The sequence below is a fragment of the Taurulus bubalis genome (assembly GCF_910589615.1).
Source record: "Taurulus bubalis genome assembly, chromosome: 16".
Classification (NCBI taxonomy): Eukaryota; Metazoa; Chordata; class Actinopteri; order Perciformes; family Cottidae; genus Taurulus; species Taurulus bubalis.
The window spans coordinates 5907453-5933043 of NC_136604.1; the positions used below are offsets into that span (position 1 = coordinate 5907453).

Genomic DNA, 25591 nt, shown 5'->3' on the forward strand with positions numbered 1-25591 from the left:
CTTTTGAAATGATTTTGTATCTCATAATTGTGACATAGTGCCATACAAATTACTTTGTATGAGATACTGAGTCAAACTAATGACTATGAGACACATTTCCTCATTTAACTAATTTAGAATCTCTTTAGTTTTCCTCAATTCTTTGTAGCACACATAAGATACTTTCACTTAATAAGGAAATATAATTATTACAATATTTAATGGTTATGAGATAATACATTTTAATTGGCAGAAATAAAGCAGTAATAAATAATAAAGATCATATTTAACAACAATATCTCCAAGTATATGACCAAGTATATACACATATGGAAATATACAAAATATTTTCTTTCTTTTTTTACTCAAAACTATGACACGTTATCTTATAACAACTTTCTTAAATTGAGAAACTAATTATGGAGCAAAATAAATTCATAACTGTGATACAGAAAAATAAGAAACATATTTTATTAAAGAATTATGTACAATAATTACAAATATCCAAGGCCTGTACCCAAAAGCAAAAAAACAAACCGCTACAAACTGAATCCCTGTGGAGTGAATTTGGTCAAAGCGAGCAACAAAAAGTCGAGCGTGGCAGACGTGGCGAAGCAGCGTCATCCGTTATGTCCGGACTCCATTAAGACCAACGTGCTGTTATTAAACCAAGGCTCTAATGGTGGAACTGGCACAGTACTGGTCTGACGGGGATCCTGAGCAGAGCTCCGGCCGCTGGTCACATGATTCATTATCAACAGAAAACACACAGTAGAACAAACACTGTGCATTCTTTTCTCATACTGGCTATTAGAGCCGCGTACAGCGCGCGATACTTCAACTTTAATGAGCAGGAACATGAAAGAAGTTCATTTTAGTCTGTGGAAACTCAGCTTTTTGTTCATATTGACGATAAGTGCTTAAACTGGATCAGAAGACTCATTCATTCATTCATATATATATATATATATATATATATATATATATATATATATATATATATATATATATATATATATATATATATATATATATATATATATATATATTTAGTTGCAGAGTGCACAAAACTAACTGGCCAATAACATAAACACAGCTGACATTTCAATACCGATAAATGTGCAGAAAGAAGGAACCACTATTTTTTCTTTTTTTTGGCGTAAGCTCAGTTCATCAGTTTTTAACTGATTCACATTCAGTTGCACACAGTCAGGCAACGTACGTGCGTGTGTGTGTGCGTGCGTGCGTGTGCGTGTGTGTGCGTGCGTGTGCGTGTGCGTGTGCGTGTGTGTCGCTCTCCGGGTAGGTTGAAGAACTACTTTAGGCCGCCTGCCCTTCAGACAGCGTTTCCATTCAGAGCGCCGTACTTTAGGCCCATCGGGTGGTTTCTGGGGGCGCGGGCGTATTGTTGGATGCCAACTTCAAACACTTCGTGGATGGCTTTCCGGAAACAGTGGAAGTTGTACTCGATCAGACCTGCAAAAGGAGGACAAAGAAGTCATTTTCGTAAGGATCCCCGTCCACACAACGGCAAAACCATGATAAGAGTGTTTCAAAAGTTTGATATCGACAGAAATGTGTAAATACGCTTCACTGTTGTAGTTAATCAATAATAATACAGCATATTTTCTAAATTCATCATATGCTTTGTTTGTAAAATCACAAATTGTAGTAGTTAGCAACTGTAAAATAATTGTAGTGAAGTAAAAAGTACAATATACAAAGTATAAAGCAGCATAAAATAATACACTCAAGTAAAATACCTCACATTTCTACTAGTGCTGTACTTGAAAAACATCAAACTAAGCATAAGTACATGCTAATAACAACACTGATGTCGGCTCTATTGAAATTCAAAGCTTTGGGTTAGTAACGTTGGAAAAAAGCAGCAAAGTGAGCTGGAGTTTGTAAATGATCCTTTTCAATGAAAAGCAGCTAGCAGGCCTAGCTCCCCAAAAAAAGAAAACGCAGTCAACACTGACAGCCCGTCCCTCCGAAGCGTCCAGACGGGCGAGCAGTAAGGTGGTAGCATTCGGGCCGGTTATAGGTTTATTTAAGTCCTGCGATACCGCAATCCTTTCTTCTTTTTTCAGAGCATTTGGTTGATCGATTGCCGTCAGGATGCACGTCAGAGAATTTCAATCCCACATGTATGACGTCCTGCGTCATCAAACCCCCGGTCCACTGTTTAGAAAACTACCCACCTTTCCTCTCAAAGCTCTCCTCTCTGAGGATGCAGACGAGAGCCAGGAACTTTGTGACCTCCTTCAAATAAAGCACCGTGGTGTTGTTGAGCTTGATGATGGCCATGGACTCCTTGTCGTAGGCGCAGCCGCTGCCGTCCTCCATCAGCCTGCCGAGGAGAAGACAGAGAGGCGCCGTTAAGCCTCTCAACTAAAAAGGACGCGATTGCTGGCAACGCTCCAAACCAATGCGACCCGTCTCACCCGTAAATGCAGGAGACGTCGATGACGACGTCGATCATGTCGCAGCAGAGTTCGTAGGACTGCATGTCCACAGGAGAGCTGTCTGTGGCGATGTAAATCTTGCTGACGACGTCGAACAGGAAGGCTTTCTCGATCCCAGAGTGCTGCAAAACACGGAGAGACGGTAAAAAGAGTCGGTACCAAAAAAAAAAAAGGACACACTTTAGAGACTATTTATTCGATTTAACGAACATGAACATACCGATATGAAAATGTTCAAAAGGTTCTCCAGCGTCGGCAACTGAGGAATGAGCTTCTGGACGACTTTACTGAAGGCCTCGAAGATGGAGTGGTCGTAGATGCTGGTTAGGTAGAAGCTGAGGGGGGAGGAGCGGGAGAGGAGAGTTAGGACGCCACAAAAAGACGCAGTGTCGGCAAACAAGCCGTGGCAAGACGAAGCAATACACCAATCGAACAGTGTCACAGTGAGAGAATAGAAACCCAACACTACGCCTGAAATGTCTGACCGCGACAGTAGACTTCCTAAAAATACATAAGATTAGACTAAAGACAGCCGTAAAAACAACTTGAATTGTATGTAGGAGTTATACAATATTGGAGTTCATCTGAAAGTTGTCATAGAGCGAAGGAAAACGAGGAGTTGGTTATTAATAACAACGAGTAACATCTCTCATTACACAGTTTTCACAGACGATTAACATAATAATAAAAAACATTGATAAGTGCAGCTTTAAAAGGTTCCCTATACAATATTCAAAGCATTAACACAGCATCAAATAACTATAATCTATCTAAAGATGAAGTGGAGTGATGTCAGCCTGAGTAGAGAACGACGTTCGAGTACAAAGGAGTGATCTGCACCTACATCTCGCAGCTCAGGCGTCCGACCTGTGCAGACCTGTCAGAGGCTCACCTGAGGTGGAGCTTCTCCAGGCTGGCGTCTGCCAGATCGTCGTTGGCTCTCTGGTGGATATCCCTTTGCGTCTCGATTTTGTGGTCGTCTGACAGGCCGTCTACTTTATGTATGAACACCTCGAAGTTGATGTCTGGATTCACTCTGTAGGCTCTGGACACGGTGACATGTAACCGGCCGAGGGCCTCGACGTAGTCATCCTAACGAGAAGAGAAAAGTTCCGTGTTGATTCATCTCACACAGGAAACCTTTAAAAATCATAATAATAATCACAGTCGTCTTCTTGAGGTTGAATTAACGTCGTCCTACCTGAGCATCGATGACAAAGATCAAAGCGCCGGTCCCGTTGAAGATCATCTCGCTGTCAAAGGAGGGGTCGAAGAAGTCCACCTGGCCAGGAAAGTCCCAGATCTGGAAGTTGACGAAGGAGGTGCTGGAGATGTCGTCCTTGTAGATTTTGTTGGTGCTCTCGAGAAACAGCGTTTCATTGGGGGACATCTTGTGGAAAACAACCTGGTCAGAGGAGCGGGAGGATTATTGTCTCGCTCCACCATTGCTAGAATAGAAGAATAATCCCTTATTAGTCCCACAGTGGAGAAATGTATTTTCTGCATTTGACCCATCCTTAGTATTTCAAGGAGCAGTGGGCTGCCCCTAGTGAAGCGCCCGGGGAGCAATTTAGGGTTAAGTGTCTCGCTCAAGGACACTTCGACATGTGAACTATGGGGAGGCTGTTTCATGTCTGTCCGTCCGTCCATGAAGTCTCCCCCCTCCCCACACACATATTTTTCCTCTTTCTTAACCAGAACAGTTCTCCCCAAAATAAAAAATAAAAGTATTCTCCCTCTTGCGCCACTTATGAATTGAAGAGTGTTGGGAGATATCAACCATATTGATGTCATTGGTGACTATGTAGCACTCAAAGCGCCCCAGAAATAAATTATATAATGCCTCTTTCCAGAAATAATGACGTGGTTACTGAATATAATCCGCAGACCTTGTTGTGAGCAGTTTCATGTAGGAACTGGAAAGAGACATGTTGACAACGTCTGCTGTCTTTTGGTCACGATTGCAGTCAGTCGCCAGCTTATCAAGTAACAAGCAACACTAATGCAACCGCCCTGCGGTAAAGGTGTGGATTCCATTTCACTGTCATCTTGGTTTTAATTTTGGTTTCAGTGGAACTTCATCAGGACATACTGAGAAGTGTGTCCAATGTTTACCCCCCCTGGTAATATCAATGAAGGCAGATTACAATATTAGAAAGCACCTCTCAGCATTTCATTCTCTACATGGCATGTTGTGTAGTTGGAGAACTGGATCTGTGAATCTTAATGGACATTAGTACACATCTGGACTGCTGGTTGTGCACATTACCACACCACTACCCTCATTCCTACGATGACTATGAAATCACTGACATTACACCGACCAGATTTAAAAGGCAGGCTCCTAAACAAACAAACAACCAGCTGTACATTGTATTCATGCACCTCCCAGTGCTGTGACTGAGCTACCTTCGTGCTGCTAGTGTGTTTTAGGCAGTTTACCTTCTGAATAGAAGACTTCCCGCTCCGCCTCAGTCCCATCAGCAGGATCCTCGGCTTGTCAGCTGATGCTGAGCTCTCCTCCATGTCTGACTCCTCCACTCCGTAGCCGAAACTTTTAGGAAATGACCCCACGGCATCGTAACTCTCCGCTAACGCGGGCTCCTCGTACGGAATTGACATCCTTCCCTTTAACTACCGTCTCTGTTATGTAGTCACACTCTCCTTTGAAGCCTTCCGGGTTGTTGTTTTTGTTGACTTTTCTCTTAAGTGTCTAGATAATCCCCACAGCAATGTTGTTTCTTTTCACCAGGAGCTAGCATGGCTAGCTACTTAGCTCGCAGCTGTAGACGCGTTGTTAATATGTTAAAAGTCCACGTGATGCCGCAACGTGTCCGCACGGGGTTCAAGGTAAAAGATACGCAGAGGTGAACTAACCACAATGCCGTGAAAGCATTATTTCAGACCAGCAAACAAGCAGGATTAGCAAGTTAAGCGACTACAACAAGGCGAGTTCCTCCTTCCTCGTCAGACGGGTCCGCCTCTTGAATCTGATTGGCTGTCGGCCCAAAGCGCAGTCATGTGACAAACCGACAAACAGAAGCAGGAAGAACACAAACAGTGAGTGGTTTGGGACATTCAACGTTACCGGTATCCTGATTTTAAACATTAATTAGACTGCATGTGTCTACTTTCTGAATATTAGTTATATTTTAACATTATCCAGAGCACGAATCTGAGACTGCATGTTTGATTAGTTATTGATTCCTTCCACGTCCCCTTCCTTGATCAGTCGTGTTAGTCGAGTGTTCACGCTATCGTCCCCGTGACTCTCTGATCTTTGTCTTCGCACTATTTTTGTGTAATAATTGTTTTCAGCCTTGTTGTTGTGTCTCTGTACAGTCATGATGACGTGAAAGTGTTGTCGAAATCCGGAAGTGATTCAGCTTAGTCTCTTTTTTTTCACGTGACTGTTTCAGCCTTCTGAGGCCATTGTTATTTTATTGATCCAACTTTATGTTGATCTGTACTATTAGGAAAGACAGAGACCAATACAAGGAACAAGCTGGACAGAAACTGCACACACAAGCCTATTTATCATTAAATGCTTGATAAAAAGAATGACGCATTCAACTAAAATCAAAAATATTTTAATTTGTATTTTTATTGAATATTGTTTGATAGGATAATTTAATAAGTTCAACTTCAATTGATCTCCACAGGGGGAATTCAGTTGTTGCAGCAGCACAAGGACAGCAATGCAGATACAGCGAAAAATAATTAAAGATGTATATTAAAGAACTAAAACTGTTTACAGCACTGTCGTATGAAGTAAACCGTGTACACCACACTGATTAAATAATGGTACTTAGTGTTCGTCTGTATTCATAGAGATATTTCCAAAATATAATTTAATGCATGTGTGGGATTTGATATATTTTATAAAAAGGTAGTAATATAAGTAAGATAATCTGTGTACACAAATACATTAAATTGAACCCAGTGTTTATAATATGCCACTGGATTTTAAAGTTTGAATACATGAAAATGGACCATAAACCACCAGGGTTAAATTAATCTGTGATGGCTCAAGTCTTGCAGAGTCTGTATGTCTTGATAAAAAACAAAAAGCACACTTTGACCCCCCCCCTGTGCGTTTGTTTCAGGATCCAGGATGGCAGCGGCCCTCCTGTGTTTCCTCCTGGCTGCTCCGGTGCTGCTGGTTGCTGGCAACCCAGTTTATAACGCCAACAATGGGACCGTACCACTGGTGCTGTGGCATGGGATGGGTGAGTGACCGCGCGGCCCGTCCTTCTACTGGGACAAAAGAAAAGCCATTACATGTCATCTCAAGGGAGTAATCTAATGAAAACTTCTGAAGACTATAACTATTTATTTCACCCGTTTAACTGATCACACTTTCTGCACTATATAACGCACACGTTACACTCGTAACTGGGAGGGTGCTCATTTTAATTGCATACTGGTCGGGGAAAGTTTGTTGAATAGGTGTATGGGCGGATCAGGATGCATGTATTATTCATAATCAGAAATGCAATCAATTGAAGCAGTGAAAAGAAATTGTGTGTGATTCTCTGTATTCTTATCACGAGTCCACCTTAATCATTTTCTACAATAATGATATGCGTGGTGTACTATTAACACTGTCATATAATTGTGAGTGCTTTCGACACATCCATAAGTTTCTTAAGCGCTAAATAAACTTAAGAACAGCGCGCCATGCAGCGGCTTTCCCGATGTTCTCCGCATCGCCGACACTGTACAAACATGTACCACTCGCAAAAAAGCGCAAGGCTGTGATCCAGTCTGTGATCCAGTCTGTGATCCAGTCTGTGCATGCGTGGGAGTGGTCAGCTTATCCAGTGAATTTCAGTTAGCCTGCACTGGAGCAGGTTAAAGGATCTGGATGTGTTGCTATGGGGATTTTTCCAAACTTGCTTTCTGGAACGGAAAAGCCTGACATGCGTCATCTTATCCTGAAAATTATCCGGCTAGCTCAGTAAGCCAGGTAGGAGGAACGGGGCCCTGGTGTCTGTGTTTTATATGTTGAGAGATGTTAATGTCAGCCATGCACTTCAGAAAAAAGAGCCTGTGTTTATGCACGCCCTTCTTCGATAAAGCTGCCGTTGTTCTGAGTTTTCTTTCTGTCAATAAAAAGACAAAACACAAACAATGATTCAAAAACAGTACCCACCCCCCTACATGGTATAATGACATGTCATAGTGCAACAATTTGGCTCATTTTATGTACGTTTATACAACTGAAGCGCTGAGGCCCAGATGAAGACATCAGGCGTTGTCTGCACATTTGTTGGATTTAAACGCACCACATGTTCCACATACTGCACATCAGCATTGTGAAGCGAGTCAAGTTCAGCGAAATGTTTAAACGATAATCAAAGTAAATATTGGTGTGTCCACCAGGCGACAGCTGTTGCAACCCGCTCAGCATGGGGGCGATAAAGAAGATGATCGAGGAGGAGATCTCTGGCGTTTACGTGCTCTCGCTGATGATCGGGAAGAATGTCGTTCAGGTACTCGTACACTTACCCAGTTAACTTTGTGTCCACTGTTAATCCCAAAATGGTTACGTTGCTGGAGAAAGTAGGATCTGCTCTATTTTAAAATGTTTGTGTGTCTTCCCAGTGTTCCCTGATTGCTTATTCCCTTCACCTGTTCTCGTTCCAGACTCCTCCCCCTGTGTGATTGTAAAGCCCCGCCCTCATTGTTTCCACCTGTGTCTCCTTGTCTTCCCTTGTGTATTTATTTAGTTTGTCTTTCCCTTGTGAGCGGCAGGATCGTCTCCGTTTATCTTCCTGCATGTGTCATCGTCTATCCGTACGTTTTCTAGTGTTGTTTTGCGACTTTGTTAAGTAAAGTACGTTTTGATTTTGCCTTACCTGGACCCCTGTTGTCTCCTCCTGAGTTTTTGCCCCACGTGACACACAGAACTAAACCCCCATGGCATATTAAATACAGAGCACATGATATACTCTGACATAATTGATTTTTGAATGTCTCTCGAGCGAAAAGGCAACTACTTAAAATGTAACAACAAAAAATATTTAATTTCTGTAAAGGTACATTAATTAATTCCCTGCCATTCTCCTCTTCCATCACACACACACACACACACACACACACACACACACACACACACACACACACACACACACACACACACACACACACACACACACACACACACACACACACGGCGCTCGTGAACTGAGCAGTCACACAATACCAGCAGCCGTGATTGAAACATCCACATGACGTGTGAGGATTCCTGTTCTGTGATATTTGCAGCGCCGGTGGCACAAGTTACATCAGGAGTCGTCGCTCTTTTACAACTCCAACTGTCATTTCTCAGCAGTAATATTCATAGCGAGCCAGCGGGACTCTGCTTTGATCCCTCGACTTTATCTCCCCAGCTCTCCTCGAGGCCCCGTGCTCGTTTTTACTTCTTTTAATCTGCCCGTCATGCTTTGAGCTTTTCATGTTTGTCCTCCTGCAGGACACGGAAAATGGCTTTTTCATGGACGTGAATGAGCAGGTGTCCGCGGTGTGCAGCCAGCTGGCCCGGGACCCGGAGTTGAAGGGAGGCTACAACGCCATGGGCTTCTCCCAGGGCGCACAGTTCCTGTATGTAACTACTGGGCACGACACTGAGTGGTGTCGTTATGTGCACGTGGGAGAACATTGGACAAATTCTGTGTTTGTGTAGTTTCCCCTGGTTTTCTGAGTGAATGAAAAACGTGAAAAAAAGAAATACCAATGTCTCAGAGGACAGCGTGATATGAACTGTTGAGCTTCATTCTGAGGCATTTTTTATTTGAAAAACTTCATTAATCCCCAGTGGGGAAACTCATTTGTCACCAAAAAGTCAGACTGATACAGACAACAGACAAAAGTCACAGTACACAGCAGACAAGAGACAAATTACAAAGAACAAACACCAAAAAATGGCAAATGAAACAAGACACATGACCGACATCAGATACTAAATCTAAAAACCACAACTAAAGGTGTTCATTCGCTCACTAAATGTACTTCTGAGTCCTTTAAACACAGTGTAGTGGATGGCCTTCAAAAGAAACAATTGTTTTTAACTTGGCCCTTGTTCTTTTTTCTGTAGTGACCTCTAGTGAGCATGTTGTCCATTGAACGTCTCCGGACAGGAATGAGAAGCTTGTGTTGATCCTCCCTGCTTCCTCTCTCCCCCACAGGAGAGCCGTGGCTCAGCGCTGTCCCTCTCCACCAATGAAAAACCTGATCTCCGTCGGGGGCCAGCACCAAGGTACCGTTATGGGGGAACCGAAACGCCACCGATTAAAACCGCATCAATGAGCCTCACTGTTGCACTGGATGACATGTTCCTTCATCATCATCATGAATGTGGGCACTGTCGGGTTTTTTCTCATTCCACATACACCGTCCTGCTGCCGTGAATACTCACTACTCGAGCACCATAATGTGTATTAATCCGCGGTTGAAAATAGTCCCCGGCCAATGCACTGTTTACTCTAATTTGAATCACATTTTTGAAAAAACTACACTGCCCAATTGTTTAAGTTTTTTTTTGTGTGCTTAAAAAAAAATATATATATATATATATATATACAAATATATATACATATATAAATAAAACTGTATATCTGACAAGTTTTTAAAGATTTTTCATCTTCACTTGGATCAAATGGATTTGGTTCTGAGGGCCACAGACACAAAGCATCGCATGAAGAGAGTGGAATGGAGATAGTTCTGCTCTTTTCATTGGACTTTGTTGGCAATACACTTAGTGTGATTACGACTCATCATTACAAACTGTCTTGACAAATACTGTGTGTGTGTTTTTTTTTAATCCTCAGGAGTGTACGGGCTGCCCAGGTGTCCCGGAGAGAGCTCCCACATCTGCGACATGATACGCAAAGCTCTGAACAGTGGAGCTTACACCGACATGGTTCAGAAACAGTGCGTCTCTTCCCCTCTTTCTCTGAACGATTATTTATCCGATGCGTTTAGTGGCTGACTGGATGTTGTGTTTGTGGTCCCCAGCCTGGTGCAGGCCCAGTACTGGCACGACCCCTTAAACGACGACCTGTACAAGAAGCACAGCCTCTTCCTGGCCGACATCAACCAGGAGAGGGTCAGTACACTGTAATACATCGACTTAACTTGAAAACAGTCAGGAAACCGATCGAAATTTCTAATTAAAGTAGCTCATTATTTTAAAAGGTGTTAAAGCTGAAAATAACTGTTTAGGCAACTCATATAATTGCAGTAAAAATGTGTATAGTTAAATAAAAATTATTAATTTGGTTAACTATAAAATGTCAATTCAGACAACTTCAGGATCTCAGTGAAGTTAACTTAAAATCGTGAACTATGTTGACAGTAAATAATCAATTCAGACAACTTAAATATCTGAGTTATATTAAGTAAGCAGTACTAATAAGAAAATGTTATCGTTTTGGAAACCAATTGCCTTAAAATTCTGAAGTAAGCTGAACTACCAACTGTACGCTGTTGAAACAAAGAGAAGTTATAATGGAAGACAAAGAAAAACAATTGTCTAAGTTTTTGCCTCACATTTTCTTAACCTCAAACAACGTGCTCAAAACGGCGGACATGTTTCCAGATTAAGTTTAGGAACGCAGACTAAAGTTCACTAGAACAGTTTTGTCCGTCTTGTGTCAGTTTACTACGTAACTTTAAAAAAAGAAAAACACCTCCATATACCCCAAACACCTTGGGGTATATCTGAATCTAGATGGCCATAATCATGTTTCTAATTTAAAAAAAAAAGTAGTAACATTTAACTTTTTAAAATTGTATTAAAGGTCATAAATGAGACTTACAGGAAGAATCTTCAGCTGCTGGAAAAGTTCGTCATGGTCAAGTTCCTGCAGGACTCGGTCGTGGATCCCGTCGATACAGAGGTACTGAACACACACTCTAAATGATCTACTCTATAGGACCGTTTCACTGAATACAAGAAAGCTGCATCACAAACCGCTTCGTCATTTCTGTTTTCGCTGCAGTGGTTCGGCTTCCTGAAAAGCGGCCAGGCCAAAGAGACTGAAACGCTCCAGGAGAGCGCTCTCTACAAAGAGGTAACCGTGTTTATTGGCTCATGAGGAAATAAATGCCGCTGACAGCGTGAGGAAGTACGACTCAAATATTTCACTTATGTCAAAGTAGCAGTACTAGTGGAAAAGTGCGCTAATGCAGGTCAAAACAATTACTTTAAGTTCAAAAAGCAACACGACTCATTAGAGTAATGATTTATATGCATTAATGTATACATCACACTAGCTCTGCCTTCATGCTGCAATGTTTCTGAGCACTTAACCTGAATGTCTCCACCCGCAGGACCGCCTGGGCCTGGCAAAGATGGACGGAGCCGGAAAGCTGGTGTTTCTGTCAAGCGAAGGAGACCACCTGCAGTTCACCAGAGAGTGGTTCAATGCAAACCTGCTGCCTTATTTGCACTAAAACTCAGTAAATATAGTATCAGACTTAAACTACTACTCGGCTTCAGGAACAACATAATGCTGTCAATAAAAAAGCTCAAGAACCTGAGCAGGGCTGCAGAAAGCACATGATTCATTCCTTTTGCACTGATCACTTGTAGCATGTTGTTGTTTTGTGATGTAACTTTAGCAGCTAACTTGTATTCTACTGTCAGACATGTTGAATTGAGACTTTAATAAATTCTTTTGTTCCAATGTAAATCAGTTAAATGCCTCTGTACACATTACATTTTAATCCAATAAAGACAAACACAATTTTTATTGCAACATTATTTAATGATGTCTCCAGTACTAATGAGCATAATTCTGATTTTTGGACCCAAAAAAAAGAAATGTAAGAGGTAAAAAGAAACAAAAGAAAATTCTGCAAAGAACTTCAAGAGCTGAAGATAACCAGAGTCGACATGAGCGAGTGGAGACACGTAGACGACTAATATTTTAAGACTATTCAGTAATTGTTAATGTCTATAGAGATGATTCGAGCAGATTTATCCAATCTAGAGACCGCAGTGAAGCTTTTAACCGTGCTTCTGGCCTTCAGTCTCTCCCACATTGTATCAACATCTCTTTGCTCTTTATCGCAAACATTTTCTTACATGCCTCCTTTATATGGAATGTTTTTTTGTAATACTCGGGAATGTCCTATGTGCGGGTTAAAGGAAAAGCACATGGAATGATCAGCTTCCTGCTATTCTAACTGTTCCAACGTCATCTAGATGGAGTTTCATGATGTGCACACAGCTTGTTTTTACTCATATTTATGTGCTGTCTTTTATGCATTCATTTATTTTCATATTATTATCCACTATGAATGATAATATTATTATATTCAACATCAGCGGAGGTGATATGGATGCCATTATCCTCTTTGTTTGACAAGTGCTTCACCAGTAGATTGCATTAAGTGGAACAGAAACCGACCAGCGCCCCCTGACCAGGAAGAGGAGAAACGATAGCATCCCGATAGTAGAGCCTGATTGGCTTGCAGAGGAATCAATATGTCGGTTCTCATGTTAGCTATTCAACGTGTTAAATTGAGCTTAGCATCATCCAGATAGATACGAAACATCGTACAGAGCATCCCAGCTATGGCGAAACTCATGAATGTTTTTCTTTTAAAAGTGCTCTCTGGCTCACAGGAAAAAAAAACTATTTGAATGCCAAGCCGCTCCCTGCTGATTGGCTGGAGGATTTAGCTGCAGATAAAAGTGAGCAGTCCTCTCATTGGCTGATGGAAGGGGACAACTTAAGCTGTGATTGGCTGATAAAAAGGAAGGGCGGGAGGTATAACGCATGAGGTTCAAATCTCAAGTCTACAGTGTAAAAGTGAGCTGGTGGGGGCGGTCGATCAGTCGAGGAAAGGCGTTTGCAAAAGAAGGGTGTTGGGATGTATCGAAGACGGGTGCCATTTCATATGCTGCCCACGTCTATCCGGCAATCTCAGTTGACGTGGTAACGAGCTTCTTGCCGTCCCAGACGGTCTTGAACTGCTCAGGAACAGGGAGCTCCGTCTAAAGAGATGGGAGAGAAGGCACGTTGAAATCCACGTTTTATCTGCTACATCAAGGATACGGCTGGAGAGACTCTACACTTTTCAAACAACGCTCCAAAAATCGTTTCAATCATTTGTCCAATTTCCCTCCTGAAAGGATACTCACAAACTCTCCGTCTTTGTCGGGCACCAGGACGTTCATCTCTGAGCTCTTGGCGCTGACGATCTCGCAGCTCAGTGAGTCTTTGCTCAGGTAGACGTGGCAGCCGTCGGTCTTGTTGATGGAGATGGTGGGGACCTTACCCAGGACCTGGACACAAAGAGTCACACAGGAGCTGCTGTAAGAGAAGCTGCAGTGCACTACTACATGAACACAGAGGGGGGCGCTCATCATGAGACCGCATCAGCAAAAAAATTAAACAGCACTTGCAACGCACCTGGATCTTGACGTCCCTGCAGTTGATTATCTCTACAATGCCGACGACGTCATCAAACACCAGGCCCAGTTTCTTACAGTTGTCTGATGGAGAGAAACAAACGCATATTTAGAGGTCAGTCTGGGCAAAGAAATGGGACCCGTTCTAAATGAGCAGGTTGACAAATGCTTCTGAAGAAACAAAGCCATTCAAAAGATGTGCAGTTGGTTACGCCTTTGTTTTTTTAAATTATTATACTGTTCACATCTTTAATAATTATTAAACAATATTGAGAAATGTAATTGTATTATTCATGTTCAAACAATTACTTTAACCGCAAATTAAAGTATTTATAAAAAAGATATTCTGAATTACACAAAATATAAATATTATATATTTTATAATCCAAATTAGCTGCACCAAATCAGCTGCACTGTTTTTGTTAAAAATGTACACATTTCCAACGCAGTACAAATATCTCTTATGAGAGATGTCAGTGTTGCAGGAATAAAATAACCACTGTGGATTTTATCACTCCCATCATTATTATTATTATGTCCATTTGGGTATTTGGAGTATATGCTGCAGGCTACGAGTCAGGTTTTATGCTTTGAATGCAGGATCAGCCATGTTTGCAATGTACCACTGGATGTAGAGACAACTATCCCTGAATTAGTTTACCGATTACTGTCAGTGACGAAGTCACGTCTCTAGGATTTCTATGCAGATTCATTTATCTAAAACCTCAGAAGATTCGGACCAGTGAGGTTCAGCACCTGCAAACATCCAACACACGGTTTTGTTCTTACCGATAGTGATGGAGTTGATTTTGTTCTTGACATGCAGGGTGCTCTTGTTACACTTGTAAGCATAAACCACTTGTTTCAGCTCAGTTTTTTCGATCACCAGGTTCTGCGCATCCTCTTGGTTCTCCTGCAGACGGCAAAAAAAACAAAAAGAGAGATTAAGTTACTACAAAAGGCTAGCTATTAAAAAACAATTGAAAGGTACTTCTGGTGGTCTGACAGCCTGCTGCATAAACAAATCAATCCATTCCTTTTAAGCGAGAGTGAACCAACAACTTACCACTTTCCATTTCTTTCCGTCCAGCTCAAACACGGGGGGCAGTTTCGTAACGGCCGACGCAGCAGGGCGGGGGGTGGGGGAGGCGAACGGTTTTGGTCCGCTACGTATGGGAGCGGCCGTCCTCAGTGTGGGATTCTTGTGGGTCTTCTGGTCGTCGCTCACATGCTTCAGGCCTTAACATGTCAAGAAAAGAAGGGAACTAAGGGAAGCAAGTCCTCCAGTATGACACGTCTCTAAATCCTCAGTTATGAACTGGTCGGTAATATTTGGTTTCTGAGCTGCACAGTCGTGAAGAGCAAATAAATCCATTTATACGTCACAAATACAAAAGGAAATGCATTACCTCCAACTCCACACTAGACTTAAATTACTTAACACCTTTGATGCGCGTCACCTACCACTGGTGACGTTCGTTCCCTTGTTGATGGAGGCGAACAAAGCGTTACGGCTCTCATCGGCGCCACCGCCGCCAGACGATGCGCTCAGGTCCATGGGAGGAGGAGGAGGTCCAGGGGGAGGTGGGGGAGGACATCCACCAGGGGCCGTGGGGGGAGCTGCAGAGGCTGAAGCTACGGGACCCTGAGGAGGACAGAGCGTCAGGACAGCTGCAACTGATGCCGTCCAATGACCGCATAGATTCAACTGACAAGTAGCAATTGAAAGAAATCATAACCGGGTATCACAGAAATCAGTAAAGACTCTGCACTTGTTCCCCTCGGAAACATAATAAATGCTATTAATGGTTATACGGCTGAAAAATACTCGTAGTTGGTTACGAGTAGTTACTGGATGTGACTTCCGTGGCAACGTTACCGTTGAACAGACGAAACACAGACAAGTATAACAGGAAAGGGGAAAGTTGACCGAGGTGCTCAACTCTTACTGGAGCACAGAGCGAAGAGGGGCGGGACTTAAAAAAAAAAGGGTCAACTGGCTCTCCTGGCCAAGAACATGTGTGATTAATCATCAGAGAACCTTACAGCTGTTTTTAAAAGGTTGCTCTTACACTTCACTGTCAGTGGGAGTAAGTAGCTTGATGAATATGGTCTCATTGTTTAAACGTTTTCTCTTGAGAGCATTTATCTTGTGAGACTCACGCTCTTGCTCCAGGTCAGCCCGGTGGTGTGGTGCTTTTTGATGTAGTTTTGCAGCTCAGTCCAGATGGAGACGTAGGCCTTCACCCAGTCCAAATGCGTCTTGTCCCTGTGAGGAAGAGATGGAAACGGACGATTCAAAATGTCATCACTTTACTTTGTCTCTTTCTACCCCTCAAGCAATTATCTTGCTCCTTTTCACGGTTCTGTGTCCCACAGGAAAACAATGCATGAGAACCTCCACACACACAAAACTAGAGATTAACTACTTAAAATAGAACATTTTCTAACCCACATGAACCACCAAGTCCAGATCTTACACGGTATGAACTTTTGATCCTTGTATTTTCAGTCAGCATTCGACTCCGTAGAGAGCTCACGGACACATTTGAATAAAAACTGTTTGCGTCACTGCTCAGCATAAACTAGATGATTTTAGTCTCATTAACGTCTGCGTTCTAACTCGACTAACTCAAAATCAAGAGCTTTAAATTCAGGTCAAAACACAGGAAGTCTGGCGGAAGCCTGAGTCAGCACTGACACTTTAGAACTGAACTAAAAATATATATTTTTAAAAAGGGCCGGGAGGAAGGATAGATGGAAGACAGATGGTTGAGCATGTTGCTTGGCTGCATATAGAAGTTAATCTGACTACTTTAGTATTACAATATAAGAAAATAATAATGAAAAGAAATGGTAGAAGGAGACCATTTAAAATGAACGCGTGGCCAGCTTAACTGCAGACCGTAATATAGCTTTACTTACTTTTCCTTGAAATCCTTGAGCACACGGTTGGTGTAGAACATGGCAGCATCCTGCATCTCTTTAACATAGGGGCATGGTTTAGGAGCCTGGGACACAAAACAAAAAGGTAAACACAAATGCATCCATGTCTAAACTGAGATTTAATTAAATGCTTGACTGTTTGGGAAATATAATTGTGAGTGTGAGATGATGATCTTTGAATGGACTGGATCACAAAAAGTAAAGCTTACAAATAAAAAAACAATATGCAACAAATATGCTAATTTTCGTTCTTCAATAGGTTTTGAAAAGAATTGGAACAAGTACAGAAGTCTGCACGCTAAACATGAAGCTACAGCAAAAGGCCTGTTGGCTTAGCATGAAGACTGAAAGCAGAGGGGAAACAACACGCTTGGCTCTGTGAAAGCAACAAAAGAGTTTATTTTATGCTTTGTCCTGCGTCTGAATTATACATACAAGATGTAGTATGTGAACTATAGTTGCTGGTCAGGAGCTTCTGTTCCCAATGGACAGTCAGGCTAGCCGTTTCCCTGTGTATACAGTCTTTATGCTAAGCTAACCAGCTGCTGGGTCGAGTTTCATGTTCAGCATACAGACAAGAGCGGTATTTATCTTCTCAACTCCAAAGAATGAATGCATCAATTATGTGTATTTGAAAACCTGATGTATTATTCACAAGAATCAAAAACAACAAAGAGTTAAACATCTCAACTGTAACAGTGAAGCTCTGTTTCGGCACGTTTCAGCCAAGAAACTGTCGCTCAGCAGACATGACAGAATCAAAGGGCGACTTGTTTCCGACCATTATACACTCATTTCTCTGCCCACCCACACCCACTTTCTGTAACACACACACACACTAAAAAAAATAAAAAATAAAAACTCCCCTTCCTACCCATTAACCAATACCATCCCCAGTCTCACCATGGCGACCCATCCGAGGGCCGGCACGCTCTCGGACACGGCCGAGAGGTGGTTGAACTGTGGCGAGGTGCGGTGCTGCTCGCGGAACCCCTGCACCTGCTGGATGGCTTTGGACACCGGCTGCAGGAGAGCCGTCAAACCGGCCTGAACGGGAGACACAACACAAAAGGTTCACGGTTAAAATGATAACTCACTTATGTATGCATGTTCTATCTTTTTAGAGTCAGGAAACAGTTTTCTTTCAGTCCGGTGAGCTTTTGTGTTCATTAACTGGTTACAAATTAAATGCTCAAATACAAAATAACTGATTGGTCGACTCTAGGTTGCTTTTATTTTACCCAACAAGTTTCTGAGATTGAAGGCTAAGTATTCTACTTTTCAGAAAACCCACATTGAGCATTGATCGACACAATCATTCCGCCTGAAACTACTGTTCCTCCTTCAACATAAGGTTACTTAAGCAGGGCATGACATCTGGTTAGGAATGAAGTCTAATAAATAATACAACTCACTTCTTGTTGACTCACGTCTGTCTACAATACTGTACCACTTACACTGCATCACTTGACAGTTATGTTTCTAGTATCTTAGTGACTAGTAAAAGACACATTCGATTATTTTTCTTCTTTTTATTAAATAAGTGTTAACTTAGTGCTGTTACTCAGAGATGGAAAAACAATTACATTTGTCTCGGATATAATCCTAAAAAGTAAAGAACTATTCTATACTCAATGGACCTGTGCTTCCTCTGCGCCTATACAACTGTAGATTAAAGACTGCATTACCGAAGAGAACATCATTTAAGTGCGATACCGCCTGATCACGAACAAAACATCCATCTAGGGGTGCTACCAAAGGAACAAGTCCACACATCTCTGGCAGGGCTCCTGTTAACCCTTTGCATAAATCTAGCTGAAATATTCAACAGTAAATCAGCAGAATTTTAAATGTAAGAAATAGCCACAATTGCGGGTTCTAACCCTATTTTTGCTCTACAGAAGGAAGCAGCTCAACTGCCAAAATCAAAAAGGCGCAGGCAGCGAAAAGAGTTTTGGCCTTTACAAAGAAGAGCAAAATCACCTCTGTCGAGTTTAATAATATCTAAGAAAGACTGAGATCCATCAAACTCTTCCCTGACTTTGAGGTTTCTGGCAGGAAACAAGGAGAAACACCATGACAGAGAAACGAGTGAAGGGGCAACAGGCTAAGAGACGAGCATAGTTAATTATTCAAATTGATGAAATTGATTAATCAATGGCGTTTAGTTAACAACAACAATTAAGCGACCGAGCAATTACAGAGTGTGTTTAACTCACATCAGAGGGCTTCTGGGAGGACGAGGCGGTTACGAGGAGTTGTCTCTGACTGGAGAACGCCAGCTTCATCATGTCTGCCTGGAAGAGAAGAGAGAGGTTCATAATGTCAGAACTCAAATTGAGAACAAACGGTCATCCTGGGGTCCTTGCATGCTTATGACCTTTTTTTTTTTTAAACCAACAATTACAAAGTAAGCAACACAAACGAATGACCGACATTCAATATTCGAGTCCCGTTAAGTTTTGTAAAAAATAAAAAAATCCTATTCTTTGGGGAAATCGTCGTCAGCAGTAATCTAAGATATGTGTAATTTGATAAAATAATACTTTACTAGTCCCGCAACGGGGAAATTTACAAATGTATTTGGTGCCGTGTCAGAGCTCCAATTACAGATGTTCATGCGCCCATCGAGATCAGATCACTCAGACTCATGCTGACATTTCACAGTAAAACTAGACAAAAAAAGCTTAATATATAGTTGTATAGCTTCATAGTGAGTAGATTTGTTGTTCCTGTGTTCTGCCCATTATATACACACACACATCGCCCGCATCCCCAGCTGAACGTGTTGTGTTGGCAGTAGGGCGGTCCTCTGGTACTGCCGGTGGACATTAGCCTGGTGTATTTATGAAAGTAAAAAATAGACCCAAATTGACCAATATGTAGGATATTACGCCTGCCATCAACCACCGGTGACAGAACAACAACACATTTGGTCTTGGCAAACGGAAATTATGTTTATTAAGTTTATTTGTGGATACTTGAGTGGACACTTGAGACGCATGTGGAGCCGTATTCTAATGGCAGCTATGAACATGCGGGTTAGAGCTGCCAATGAGAGAATCACCCAGCATGTTCGGGCCTAACAGTCACTTTTAAACTGCCACTTACATGAGTCTTGACGTCGCCCCCGATTTTCTCGCTGAGGGAGACGTACTGAGCCACGGGGCCGTTGACAATCTCGTCAAAGGCCTCCACGAACACTGATACAGCTACAGAAAAGAAAAGAGGCATACAAAAATTTGAAAGACCACAAAACTGTAAAAGACAATTTAAAACGGGTTAAAATACAATTTTTAAAAAAAAGGAGGCTGAGGCTGCACTAATGCGAGAGTTGCATGAACAAGTTTATCTGATCATATAAACTGGAAGAAAGGAAGAAAAAAAAAAAGCCTTCAAACTCCTTTTAGGCTCAGCTTTGGACTCTAGATGCATTTGATTTATCGGACTAATGCTCCATTACATCTCACTCAGACACATTCAGCAGACATCGTATTCATGATAAGTGGAATAAATCACACAACAATGATAGTTGATCATTTACCTCCTCCCCCAGCAGAATCTCCACTGCTGCCTCCAGGTCCTGACATGGACTCCAGGCGACCCACCGCCACCTCCAGCCGCTGCACCAGACCCGCCAAGTCAGCCATACCTGTGAAGGAGGTCGGGAAATAAATATTTTTAAGTTCAAATATGTATTTGGATAGTAAAATAACTACTCCGTCTTCGGTAGACGTCTCAGCCCGTACGTTAGCGGCTTGCCTGAACCAGGCTCACTGGCAGATATTTACTGAACCAAAAATAGTTTTCATGTTGGCTCCATGGGAAGAAATAAACAACGTTAGGCGGCCCATGTATTGATGAACTGATTTTAGTTCCCCGGAGTGAGGGCAACCTGCCAGTAGTGCAACAGGCGAGTTCAGAGACAGACTGCATCTATATATTGATCAAGGCTCCCAGTGAATAAGTTCAAAACACATTGTATAGCATATGTGTGTATAGATCAGTGAAGTAAGAGAGAGAGGGGGCATTTGAGTAACGAAGCAGGCGCTAGAAGGTTTACTGGTTCATGGTCACACCATAAAGCAGCCAGAGGTCATTCAAACCCATTGATCTTTTTGCAATAGCAGCATCGTTACCTGCAAGCTGCTTTTTGTATGTGTCCCAGTGTTTATTTTTAAATCATCAAGACATAGTGGTACTTTCTCTCCTAGTAGTCCTCTAATTGGGGACTGAATTACTCCTGGGACAAAAAAGGTAAAAGGCAAATACTACAATTAACAATGAGCTACTTTGGTAGGATAACAGACAGCTGTGCTCTGGCTCCTGGCTCTTCCTTTGGTTGATTTAGTCCTACGAGGCTACGTGTAAAACTACCTGCAACATGGCGCCAGGCTGTTCCAGATAAAAGCTGACATCTCTGGAGAGAAACATTGTGAAGCATCGGGTCGTCACTCCTAAACAGTGATATTACGTCGCACTGTTAGATGTGTCCACTGATGGCAGATTGAGATTTTTCTCTCCAGTAACAAAACAACGTCACTGCTTGCTCGACTAATTGTTGCAGCTGCATCGGTCTCATAGCTTTTGACCAGATATCTTCAGACAACTTTTTATAGGTCTGAAAAGGTCAAATCATCCAATATATGCTACAAAAATAGTTTTAAGTGGCAGAACTGTCTGCTTTTCTATCCTGTTAAATCATCTTGAACCCTCAATTTCGAAAACTGACAGCAAAGGTATTTTATTTAATAAGATCTACAAAACATGTGAATTTGCCATTTTGCAGACCCTTGGTCGCAGAGTGTTTGCGGTGTACGCCATAAACCTGTTCATGAAACCCTTGGGCTAAAAATGCCAGAAAGTCACATTCCACCTTTAGAGTGGTTGAGTAACGACAAAAAATACGAAAGGGTGTGTTGATAAGCAGGTCAGGACGTGCTGAGGTATGTCGATCATTACAAGTCACTGCAGACTCTCTGCAGAGTGCAGTCCTGGCCTGTTATCCCAACTAAGGCATTTGCAGATGCTTCACAACATTATCATAAACAAAAAGCTAGTTGCTAAAGTCCAAACTAAGGAGGCACTTGCAGAACAACCACAATCATTGTGATAAACCAAACAGTGGGAATGTGTGCCAACATGCAATCTGATCACCCTCACCCCTTTGAGTACATGATTAACCAACGTCAATCCAAGCATAATCCTACACATACACCAAATGAGAAAAGCTAACATTACACAAGACGGCTGAAACCCGACGCTGCCTTCACCTGTGTGACTGAGTGCCTCCAGCCTCAGGTACTTACACCTGGCTGACAGTGAATTGATGCACAGACCACTCTTACTAATGAGTCCGACGCAAGTAAACCTGCCGCTACAATGTCACTTTCTCTACCGAGGGACTGAACTGACGCTTTAGATATCTAGTGACCGAAAGAGCGCTTAACGTTTTGGCTGTGATCGATGACGAAGCTGGAGCCTCTTTCCTGGTTGTAATACAAGAGGGTAAGGCGTTGTAGTTACAGAAATTACTTGCCAATTTATTTGGGTACATAAAAAAAAGGTAGGGCTGAGTACAATGTCAATATTGTTGGCAGCAAAATGTCTACTCAAGTTCATACAGTTCGTACTCTTTAAGATAGTTCCTGCTTTAAAATCTGACACGTTTTACTTGATCATATATTTATGTGCTTCTTTTGTTTAGACAATATGTTTTTGTAGAAAAAAAAACATGTTTCCTTCCCAAATAAGGTTATGGAAATTGTTTTTTTTTTAACTGCATTATCATACAATACACCAAAATGTTGAGTGCAGGAGAGGCAGCGATACCGTGCCACATTTAAAAAACGAGACCAAATCACTCATGATGTAGCAAAGCACTTCTCTAAGCATGAGTCAAAGTACTACTCGCAGATGAGTCAGTCAGTTCCTAAAAGTCTCAACTTCTCTTTTTCTGCTGCATTCATTCAGACAATGTTGTAATTAACTTCTCCACAAGGCGTTGAGCTCAAACTAGATCTTTGCAGGACACACAACATTACTACCCTTGACCTAAATGTTCAGGGCCACTACAGTATAAACGGTATAGCTGCAGGTATCAGTTATATTTCCTTGTCTCAGCTGAGATATGACTCACAAGCAATACAGGAAGGGAGTTGCCCGAAAGGTGTAGGCTCTGAGAGTAAAAAACAAGCACCTAAAATGGACAAAACATGTACTGCATATGACAAACTGTTTATAATGACACTAACAGACTTTACCCAGTTCAGTTTAACGGGTGGAAAACCTGTTCAAAAGTGCTCTGACTGCATATGTTCAAGCAAAGTGCTGACCTTCGAACTACACAGTCAAGAAAGTAGCAACAACTTTCCAGAGACTGAAGGGCCAATGTAGCAATGACTTGAGCCAGGGAATCATGCCTTTCATCACATTTTCCTCAGATTCAAGCGCTATATAAAAAAGACAAAACTGGGGCTTCACTGCAACTTCAGAGGAGGAGTGCAAAAGTAAGGCAGCCTTTTAAAGTGAAAATGGGTTAGACGTGCATAAGCTTACAAAGTAATAATAGATAAGCGAAGTACAGCTCTGTAAGTTTGTTTTGCAGAAGGGCGTGTGCTACCTTTTACAAACTGGCCAAACGAAGTTTGAATTCATCCTTTCAGACATGTAGAGCTCTGGAGATGCATGCATGCGCGTGTGTGTGTGTGTGAGAGATATATGTATATACACACACTTATTTTGCAATATATCTCTTGCTGGTCTTCCTCCAACATGTAAAAACCCTGTCAACTGTATTCATAGACCTACTTTTTGTAGCCATATGGCACAAATGTTCTGAACGAAGCAGTGAAGTAGGTTAGGCCTGTGTGAGGATGTCTCTGCCTGGGGGCCAGACGTTCAGGCATAAAGAGTGTGTGCGTGTAGCCTCCTCTGATCATTTGCATGGTATAAAGCAAAAAACACAGTTAATGTCTACTTATCCACAGAAAAGAGGATCAAAACACCGCCGGTGAGCTCCAACCTTCCCTAAACAGTCCTACTTTGGTCTCAGGGCGCCAACAAATAATGTTCAAAGCCGCTGATGTTAATGAGATCACTGTGTTTCCCCAATCAGACGGCCCTGGACGCTAGCTCGGCTAACGCTAGCTAGCTAGCTGCAGCGGAGCCGGGTGGGTGTTGTGCGGAATTCCGTTTCCCGGGCAAGTGTAACCCGCTAGCCGACACACCGCGAACAAAACCTACAGGTCAAGCCTTCTGTCGTGAAGGAGAGGCCGAGGACACCGTCTGACAGCTTTAGTAAAACACACGTTTCCCCTAAATAACGCTATCTTGCTGTAGACCGTTGCTTCATCGATGAGGAACCATTCTGCGCGGCTCACACAATGTGTCACAACACCAACGGCCACAACGGGAACGCCGAACGACCGTTGACATACGTGACGGTTTTTATTCGACGAAGACATCAGCCTTAATCGGAGTTAAGCATGTAAATGGATTATATTAACCTAGTTATTTCACCGTCCCTGTTGTGGAGGGTCTGCCGTCTTCTTTCGGCATTTCCTGGATTCCCCCCCACCACCCCACACCACACACACACACACACACACCCCTCCCTGTGTCAGCTATTGTAAGTCTGCAGAAAAAAGAAGAAGTTTCAGACGTCTCTTAACACTGAAAGAAGAAGTTAACGGACCGGACACGCATATATTCAAACATGTAACTATATGTAAAGGCTAGCAGGGTGTGTTAGCATCACACCGACTTTAATACATTATTTCTGAATGGTTCACTGCAGCGGTGAGAATGACGCGTCGGCGCGCGCTGTTTTGTCCTTTTCGTTTATTTTTTCACGCTTTAGCGAAGCCAATAAAACCCCACATCGCGACACCTGCACGACACTTACCTACTAAAGTGGTCGAGCAGTGATTTGGTCGTTTATGTCACCGTGGGAGCTCGCGGGCTTGTAGAGTAGACGACTGGGCTTCGTCTCTTTTTTTTTTCCTTCCTGTATGTCAGTAAATTTACCCAGCTGTCACCGCGCCGCGTTTCCGCCCTTGTTCGCGCAACTAATTCCTTTCCCATATAAGGAGCGCGAGAGGCAGAGGGCAGCTATGTTAGAAAGAGGAAAAAAAGATGTAACAGCCGCTTTCCTTCCTCGTGCTATGGCAGAAGGATAAGCAGATATGTGATATGTGTCATTGTGGTCTTAATTTTCCTTTAAAAAAAAGTGCCTCAAAAAGAAAGACAAAATTATCTCATAAATACTGAATATCCATCTTCAGGCACGTGCTGTTTGCATAATTACTGGAGGGAGCATCTTGGTTGCACACGTCTGCTGGGCGGTCCTGGCCCCTGGTGTGAGGATGTTTATGTCTAAGGTCCTAAGTAGTTTCAGTCACTGCATCTGTTTTTTTGTTTGTACATGAACGTAATGTTAAAAAACACACACAGAACATATGCATTTAACGGCGCAGACCTTCAAGCAAGTGCAATTATTGGCGCATTTCGTGCCAAAAATGTATTTATTCTGCACTAAATTAATACTATTATAAAAATCAAGTAAACTGTCAATTAAGTCTATCAATCAAGTTATTTATTTTGTAAAAATGTCAGATAATGGGGCCTATCACAATTCCCCATAGCCCAAGTTGACATCTTCATAATAATTCTTTTCGCATCCAAAACTGAAAATCACAACAGAGAACAGAGAAGAGCTGCAAATCTGCACATTTTTAAAAAACGACTTGTACGATAAATCCTTTATCAAAAT

General features: G+C 42.2%; 3 protein-coding genes across 3 annotated transcripts; 1 reads left to right on the top strand and 2 right to left on the bottom strand.

Moving 5' to 3' along the window:
* Nucleotides 1-1059: 1059 nt before the first annotated feature.
* On the bottom strand, nucleotides 1060-5083 carry rragcb (Ras-related GTP binding Cb). Its single transcript, XM_079232191.1, has 7 exons — nucleotides 4890-5083; nucleotides 3649-3852; nucleotides 3340-3539; nucleotides 2668-2782; nucleotides 2427-2569; nucleotides 2184-2332; nucleotides 1060-1455 (listed from the first exon to the last, which is right to left on the bottom strand). Exons 1-7 carry the CDS (start codon nucleotides 5067-5069, stop codon nucleotides 1316-1318), a joined length of 1131 nt encoding a protein of 376 aa, XP_079088317.1. The 5' UTR covers nucleotides 5070-5083; the 3' UTR covers nucleotides 1060-1315.
* Nucleotides 5084-5478: 395 nt separating this feature from the next.
* On the top strand, nucleotides 5479-12205 carry ppt1 (palmitoyl-protein thioesterase 1 (ceroid-lipofuscinosis, neuronal 1, infantile)). Its single transcript, XM_079232003.1, has 10 exons — nucleotides 5479-5507; nucleotides 6554-6676; nucleotides 7833-7942; nucleotides 8926-9053; nucleotides 9638-9708; nucleotides 10280-10382; nucleotides 10467-10557; nucleotides 11252-11350; nucleotides 11453-11524; nucleotides 11784-12205. Exons 2-10 carry the CDS (start codon nucleotides 6562-6564, stop codon nucleotides 11904-11906), a joined length of 912 nt encoding a protein of 303 aa, XP_079088129.1. The 5' UTR covers nucleotides 5479-5507; nucleotides 6554-6561; the 3' UTR covers nucleotides 11907-12205.
* cap1 (CAP, adenylate cyclase-associated protein 1 (yeast)) lies at nucleotides 12206-24814 on the bottom strand. Its single transcript, XM_079232001.1, has 13 exons — nucleotides 24725-24814; nucleotides 20363-20470; nucleotides 19930-20030; nucleotides 19038-19115; nucleotides 17722-17865; nucleotides 16798-16883; nucleotides 16036-16141; nucleotides 15337-15517; nucleotides 14939-15111; nucleotides 14662-14785; nucleotides 13874-13956; nucleotides 13603-13746; nucleotides 12206-13455 (listed from the first exon to the last, which is right to left on the bottom strand). Exons 2-13 carry the CDS (start codon nucleotides 20466-20468, stop codon nucleotides 13372-13374), a joined length of 1410 nt encoding a protein of 469 aa, XP_079088127.1. The 5' UTR covers nucleotides 20469-20470; nucleotides 24725-24814; the 3' UTR covers nucleotides 12206-13371.
* Between the last annotated feature and the right edge of the window lie 777 nt (nucleotides 24815-25591).